The sequence below is a fragment of the Arachis hypogaea genome, chromosome 18, assembly GCF_003086295.3.
Source record: "Arachis hypogaea cultivar Tifrunner chromosome 18, arahy.Tifrunner.gnm2.J5K5, whole genome shotgun sequence".
In the NCBI taxonomy this organism is placed as follows: Eukaryota; Viridiplantae; Streptophyta; class Magnoliopsida; order Fabales; family Fabaceae; genus Arachis; species Arachis hypogaea.
In genome coordinates, this window is record NC_092053.1 from 7324357 (window position 1) to 7332743 (window position 8387).

Below are 8387 nucleotides of genomic sequence, written 5' to 3' on the forward strand. Positions count from 1 at the left end.
TTTAATTTTGTAAAACAAATCATTTTTATTTGGGGAAAACTATACCCATTTTGGTTGTGTTAAAAAACTATGATAATTTCGAATAAAATTAATAACAAAATGAACACAAACTGACTTATTTTTTAGAAGTGCAAGTTTAGAAGAATGGTAAATAGGATTATCCAGAAAGGACATTCAAAACATGCTACAATTACAAGTGGAGGATTATAATCGTTAAAAAAAAGGAAACAAGGTTAAGGGTTAAAACTAGTTACACAAAGCAGTGGTTTAGGTGGAATGGGAAATGCCATCTAACAACAATTTTATCTCAAGAATAAATGCCTTCAGATTCTGCATCCCCTCTTCAATCCTCACTAACATGCTAGAATGAGACATTGAAGACAGGATATTGTTTTTACTGTTGGCAGCAATGATTTTTGCTGTCTGTAACTCTTGGACCCTTGTAAAATCTGTTTGCAGTTCTTCCTCTAGAACCTTTATTTCAGCCTCCTTTAAATCACATTCAAACACACACTGGTGGAGTTCAGCAATAATATGCCCTACTTCAGAAAAACCATTATCTCTAAACTCCAAGAGCATTTCCTTCTCTTTCATGACACGTTGAAGTGCGAGTTCCTTCTCCTCTGAGATCCTCGAAATGTGCTGAATTTCCAGTTGAACAGCTTCTATCTGGCTCTTTGTACTTGTCAGCTTCTTGTTTAGATTTCCAAATTCCTTTCTTATGGCAGCAAGTTTTTCTAGAGAGAGATTCATCTCTGACTGCAACTTCGGTTTTTCTTCCTCTAGCTTCAGCAACTCAGTAGCTTTACCACTAAAATGCCAAGTTTTCGGTTGGGGGTCTGTATGCTGTGTGTTGTCAATTGCAAATAGAACCTTTTCACCTTCCCGCTTGCGATTCTCTTCCTCCAGTTTTGATTTGATGGTTGCAATATTTGCTATTACCTCAGTTTCAGATTCTTGGTTCTTCTTCTGAGCATTCACCAACCCTTCTTTGGAAGCTTGAAGGGCAATCAGTGCCTCTTTCTTTCTATTAAGATTACATGCCAAGTCGTTCACCCCTGCTCTTGCCCTTGCTTCCCTTTGCTCAAAGTAAGCGAACGATGAGGAGAGGTTTGATAATGAATATTTGAGTGCAGAGAACTTTCTATCAGCTAGAGTTCTTCTGTCATGTGCATCAGAAAGCATAAGTTTCAAGGATTCAAAGTTCTGACGCTTGACCTGAATATCATGTTCAATTACCTCAACTTCACTAGATAGCTTATCAACCTCATCCGTAGCCTTTTCCACACAACCAAGGGAAGATAGATTCCTGACACAATCTGATATTTGTTCATTAACTATTCCAAGCTTCTCCCTAGCACAATTCACTTCATCTGAGAACTTTGATGCAGTGCAATTTGCTACCTCATTCTGCTGACACTCATTGCCAAATATTGTAGGATGGTCAATGTATTCAATGTCTCCTCTACCCTGACGTTCCAGGCAAACAGTTTCTGCACTTGACAATATTTTCCCTCCATCAACTTCAACAAGCTTTTCTGGGCAGACAGTTTCTCCGCTGGTTTCTACTTTTTCTTGTCCAGAGCATGCAAGAGCTCTTTTAAGGTCATCCTTCTCCTGCATGGCTCTTTCATACAAAGTCATCAGCTTTTCATTTTCTTCATTCAGTTCATTAAGCTGATGCTGGAGATTCTCAACCACGCTTTTCAGTTCATTCTCCTCTTCTCTTGTTGTTTCAAGATGGCGACCATTGTCAACAATTGAACCAACTTCATCAACATTTCTGCCTACAGCAGCAGCTTCTTCATACAATTCAATTAGTTTGCTGTTGTCCTCAATCAATGTCTTAAGCTTCACCCTGAGTTCATCATTCTCCTTCGATAGCACAATTGCTGTCTCATGAGCCTCTGCCTCTCGTTGACTAGCTGAAGCAATTGCATCAACCATTGCTTTCAATTCCTGTTGGCCGTTGATGTTAATGACAGGCATATCAGTTGTTGATGGAAGGTCCATTTGCTCCCTTCCTTCTGTGGTTGCCTGGGATTTCTCTTGTTCAAACTTTGTTGTCAAATCATGAAGATCCCTGTAATATATTCTATTCTGTGAGTGCATTGGAGAAACATATCTTATATCACATAAAAACAATAAAGAGGAATAATTATGCTCTGCATAAACAATATGAAGAAGGAAATATGAGAAAAATCACTTTTATCAGCAAACATTATCTAAGGTAGCACTCACCGCATGTGTGTGTGTGTGAGAGAGAGAGAGAGAGAGTAAACAATACCTCTCCAATTTTTCTTTCTCTTGAAGGCAAACTTCAAGCTTTTTCTGAAGTGTGTCCATTTCGGCCTGGTTTTGTATAGCCTGTGATAGATAAAATTATGTTAACTTGTGATAGTGTGAGACTTGAACCTAAAAGTAAAACGGTGAAGAAAGAAAAAAGAGTAGTAACAAAATTTGCCTGGACCTGAATGCGGAGAAACTCATTTTCCTCCCTGAGAGAAGACTGCCAACGAGATTTTGGATCCTAGAATAAATATTAAGAATTGCATCATTTATACATGCATGAAATTTCAAAAATGCAAGATTATGACAAATAATGCATGAAGCTAAATTGTGTAGTTGCATACCTGATCGGAAACAAGAATGTTATCACCATTTACATCTTCCATTTCTGACTTTGTGTTCTACAAAATTTATAAAATGACGATGTAAACATGAAAAAATTGTAATCCCTTTCAACGGTTAAAATTAAACCAAAAACCCTAAACTCTAAACAGTAAAACTGAAGCTTTACCAGATATGTTTGATGCATAAATTTCCAATCTAATGCCTCTAACAACTGCACAGATAAAAATACAATCAACATTGCAAGATATAAACTAAAATCTTTATAAAGTAAATTATGAAATCTTTTTCTACCTGGTTTTCTAGTACCATAATCTGTTCATTCATCATTTCACGTTCACCTTCTTCAGAAAATGATTTCAACCTGTGTAGTGTGTATTTGAAGATATATAAGTAAACCACCAATCACCACATGACAGTTTAGAGAACAAAGAAAATCATTATTGATCACACGAATTCTTTGTTACTCTGACGCTATACTATATGTTGTTCCTCATTAAATGTCACATAGTATCTAAACTGCTATGTTGTCTCATGCTTGAATATACAATTTTGTGCTTTGGCCACCCGCTAACTTTCCAAATCTCAAGCATTCTTTTAGTTGTGAAGCCAAATTGAGCTACTTATGTTTGCACAGGAGACAAAACAGACCAAAAGAGCAAAACAAGGAGCCATCTTTATATATGCAATAAAAACATGCCTTTCAATTTCTTTTTTCAGCTGCAGATTTTCCATAGCAAATCTGGTCACCTCTTGATTTCGATCCACCTGGGTCCTCAGGACTTCAATTTCCTTCAGAAGCTCCTCCTTTTCATTCAGCAAGTGTGTCTCAGCTGAGATCTTTCCAGAAGCAACTCCTTCAAGCCTCTTTATCCCAGCTTCTCGAAAACGTAGCCTCATCTTTAGACCTTGGATTTCATCTTCCCTTTGTTTGGCCTGATTTTCATCCCATATTGCAACCATTAAATTTATACATTTACATCCTAAAAAATATGCTGAATAAAGACTTTTTGATATATTAAAATACTAGAAAATCATATGTTAAATATACTGAAGAGTGAAGAGCCATACAAAACCTCTAGACAACAACACAAATTTTCTTCTCGTTCAAACATAAAACTCATAAAACAAACCATCAAGTGGCAAATATATTGTTTTCCACAATACCAGCTTCATGGCAGCTTGATTTTCATCTTTCAATGCCTGCAATGCCATATCCTTCTCCTTTTCCCTCCTAAAGGCCCCAACAAGGGCAATTTCATAGTCTTTTTTCTGAAAGCAGTAAGTATCCTTATCAGTACAGAGTCATGAGAAACAAGATATATTTTCATACCGAGGAAAAAATAAATAAATAATTCCTACGGGAGTTATCCTTTTAGCAGAGGTTAATGGACTGAATGATCCATGATTGCCTTCCCACTTAAAGGATCCTGGAGAGCCTGGAAAGCTGATCACTGAAGATTCAACGTCCTGAATTTCTCCGCCTCCAACTAGACCCCGTAAACGTGATACTTCTTTCTGAAAACCAAAAGATAAAAGCTTTACAAATATGCTAATTTATTGGATATCTGTGTTCAAGAATTTCATTATATCAACATTTCTTGTAAATTAGCTTAAGCAAAAGAGAACGAGGATGCTTGAACATTAGAAATGACTATGATAGAATTTAGACAATAAATGGAAAAAGGATAAATCAAAAGTAGAGCACCTTGAGTTGTTGAATTTGAATTCTCATGGCAATGACATCTCCAGATGCATCCTCATTTACAATGGCCTGGAGAAAAATAGACAACAATATGAATAGAAATTAGTAAGACTCTATTAAAAGATTTAAACAGATACCAACACTGTTTAATCAGCTCTCATGAGAAGTATTTGTAGGCTGAAAATCGGAAGTACAGTAATAAATGAGCTCTTGAAGAGAGACATACATTGTTCTTAATAAATTTAGCGCGTTGTGCAAATTTCAATGTGCTTAATGTCTCAAGTGAGCAACTGCAAGGGTACAGCATATAAATTTGAGACTGTTAATGACCAAGAAAACAAGCTATAAAAAATTATTTAGATCATAGAGGAAGGAGATTCGCTGACCAAATGGAGGGGCTTATATTTGCAATTATGATCGTCTTTGAATTCCCTCCAAGAGAATCCTGAAAGGAAGAGACCAAAATACTGATTATTATAAGTTAATTGTTTCTAATGTGATTCCCATGATCACTTTAGCAAACAATTTCTCAAATGGAAAAATAATTAGTGAACTACCAAACATGTATTTTAGCATACAAGCATTCATTTCTGGAGTATATGGCCATAGCATCTCTCTTAGTGAGATTCATATAGGTTCTTCAAATGCAAAATTTAAGATCTTCTGGAAATAGTAATTAGCTTTGGTAATTATTCCATAGCGAATCTATTATTGCTCAATCACAGAGTTACTTTCTGGACTTCAAATCAAAGTTACTTGCACAAGAACTATTTGCTTTTTATTTTTGTAACCAGTGATATGCTTTGCCTCTAATCTATAGAATCTAATTTGGAAGTATGATGCACCACCAAAGCAATGTGAAGCTAGAAAAATCCACCACTGACCTGAAGTAAAAAAGTAAGCTTTGAATCACGGTACGGAACATGCAGCGACTTCCCATTCGATATACTTACTAAGTTCATAATCACAAGCCTGCAGGTATATCACCCAATTAATTTTTTGAGGGTAACACTAACACAACAATAGAAACACATGTATGTAATAGAATGTAATTTAAGCTTGTCAGTGAGGATAACCAACCCCAAGGTTGAAAGAGACTTGTTGATATTAGTAGCTTCCTTGAGGCGCTCCCCTTCAGCACCAGAACTTTTCTGCCTTTTGTCATCAAAATAGAAACATAATGTTAGCCATATGGGTATTAAACAAAGTAAATGGACCTTGACTTTGCTAATCTAGAACATATATAGAATCTTGCGATCCGCTTACCTCTCTGATCCAGCCAAATCAACAAGATTAAGTCTAGCAAATCGAAAGAGAGTCACTCCTTGAGATTCCCACTACGGACAAGTTAATCAAGTTTTCAGAATATCGTTGAAGAACATAAAATAAATTAAAAAATAAATAAGTTCTTTTTTTATCTGTTTTACATAAATATCCAATAAGAAAAAATGTAAAGCATCAATATTAGTCACCTGACTCTCAATGTTGCAAGTAAATACACTGTGAGAACGACTGCTAGCATGATTCATATTTGTAGCAGCCACCTTTCTATTTGCGGCGCCCTAAATAATATCACATTATCGTTATTTTCAATCATGGCTATTAACTAATAGGATTCCATGTGCAAAAATCATTGAACAAATCTAGAAAGAATTGTGAAAATTTTGGAATAGCATAGTAGGTACTTACTACGAAACACTAAATGTTTCTAAAAATACTAAATCAAAATCAATACTGCTGATGTTAACAATGTTCCAGATCAACACAGACCTGAATAAGTTGCTGAATGACATCTCGAGCATTAGTGACTTCGACTTCCTTGATGTTTTCCACATAAACTCCTTTTTTAATGTCTTCTCTTATCTGCCACGTAGTTTTAGATGAATAAGATTAAATAGATGTATTAAAACTCTTCCAAAAATATTCAGAGAAACACTGAAATAGTAGGTCATATTCAAGCAATTTTTGTGTATTTATTATCTTCTTAGGTTCAGAGGAACCTCCAACGATATGGAAATCGAGTTTGCTACAGAATAGATACTTTGGGAACAGAGCAGAGAGAGAAAAGGTATTTCGGAAATAAGAGAGACGATTTAAAAATTAAGGAGATGCTACTTTTTTATGAATGGTTAGCAATACCTGTAGATTGTTAGATGATGGGTCCAAAAGATCAAGAATCTGTTCATTGTAAATCTCCAAGAAAGAAATTTTGCACGTAAATTTTAACTTTTCATCTCTCCGGGCCTCTTTTTCCTGGTTCATTAGAGCAATACAGACTTTTATTAGATCCTTGCTACCATAAATGTATGAATGGTCATACTGCAACATAACAATTATATCAATATATTGTTTATTAGTCATCCAAAAATATGGATGTCCTTAATCAATCCAAATTAAATATAAAAAGTTCAAATATAGAACTGGCAAGATCAACAATAAGTGGATGATTTAATGATCACTGCATAATTGTTTGATAAAAAAATATACAAGTAAAAGAAGATTTCTTAATGGATGACTATCTCAGCAAGAATATTTATCTTCCTAATAGAACCCTGTAGCCATAACATAGAAACAATATTCATCACATGATATTCGTCCAACCTACAGATGAAGCATAAGCTTAGCCTATGGCATCTAAACCCTCAATAAATATTACCTTTTGGATCCTTGAAAATAAGTGCTCAAAAATTCTTGGTGTCATCCCGCAGTTGACACTATGTCTTCTAGTTCCCCCTCAATATCACCAAGCATGGTGTGAGTCTTCCCACTTCCGGTCTACAAGCATAATCAGTATTTTCAGCAAACAATGAGGTTAGCTCCATCAATCACATAAGTCACATTTCATAATTAGTCTAAATCACAAAAGTATCAGATAATCTCATTTTTATGACAATAGGAACATTAGAATTGAAAGACATAACTAATAAATAAATAAATTCAAAAAAAAAGTCAAAATATAGAACATCTGCTATACATATAACCTTGCAACTAACTGGAATAGAGCAAACTAAAGACTCACTTGGCCATAAGCAAACATGCAGCTGTTGTAACCTCCCATGCAGTTTTCTACCATTGGCAAACCAGCTACTTTAAAAAGTTTCTCCTGGCAAATAATTCATTCAAAACCCAGTCTTTAGAACCAATAAATAGAAATGGGACCAAAGATATATGCATATATAACTATTAAAATATGAAATGCACAACCAAATTCTATTTCGACAATATGAATGAAATTATGTGAGAAAAATCTACCTGGCTAACATTCTCATCAGCAACAAGATCAAAAGTAAATCGAGACTCTGGATGCCCAGTCCAAGTAATTGTTTGAGAACTTTCCTGCCTTACGCACTTGCTATGCCCTTGTACCGATACTTCCGCATTGCTTAGAGGGCGCATTCTGATTATAACCTAGACCAAAAAATTAAGCCAAAATCTAAATGAGCTCCCATCGAGTCAAAATCCATCCTAAGTATATATTATTACGATTACAAATAAATTGAAGTGCACAAAGAATTACAAAACTAGCTTGAATTTTACTAGCAAAAACTATAAGGTATGAGATTCAGTTATTTGAAATTAAAAAAAAAAATTCTAAACCATCACCTACTCACTAAACTACTGATCTCAATAAGCAATATTGTACCTGCACATTGTGCTCCTTCCAGAAAGAAGGATCTTCGTATAACTCAAAACTCTGAGCGGAGGAAACTGCGGTGCTGCAAGTAGCAGCGGAGGAAGCTTCTTCGTCGTTATCCCAGTTGCTGATGCTCCGAACCCCTGAGCTCTGAAAAACGCTGTCCTTGGCCGCAGATTTGAGAAGATCCGGAGTGTTCTGAACTAGCGACATCTTATCCGAGGAAGGGTGGTGGTGGAACCCGAACCTGCTCTTAATGGCGCTCGCAGCCTCCGACAGAAACGGCATCGCGAAGAAGAAGACAAAGAAGCACGATTCCGGTGGAAAATTTTCAACGGAAAAAAAGGAAGGGATGAATTCGTTCACTGTAGTAAGTGGTGGAATTGGGAAACGGGAAATGTGAAATATGAAACTGGA

General features: G+C 35.7%; 1 protein-coding gene across 1 annotated transcript; it reads right to left on the minus strand.

Moving 5' to 3' along the window:
• Nucleotides 1-76: 76 nt before the first annotated feature.
• Nucleotides 77-8387, minus strand: LOC112771369 (kinesin-like protein KIN-12E). Its single transcript, XM_025816096.2, is given in 23 exon segments — nt 77-2083; nt 2288-2367; nt 2471-2530; nt 2634-2690; nt 2801-2845; nt 2926-2995; nt 3332-3567; nt 3799-3903; nt 3994-4149; nt 4340-4405; nt 4563-4626; nt 4723-4781; nt 5221-5308; nt 5417-5491; nt 5603-5673; nt 5809-5898; nt 6107-6199; nt 6476-6589; nt 6993-7072; nt 7075-7111; nt 7356-7439; nt 7589-7744; nt 7980-8387. Coding segments are annotated over 23 exon segments (3981 nt in total). The 5' UTR covers nt 8259-8387; the 3' UTR covers nt 77-267.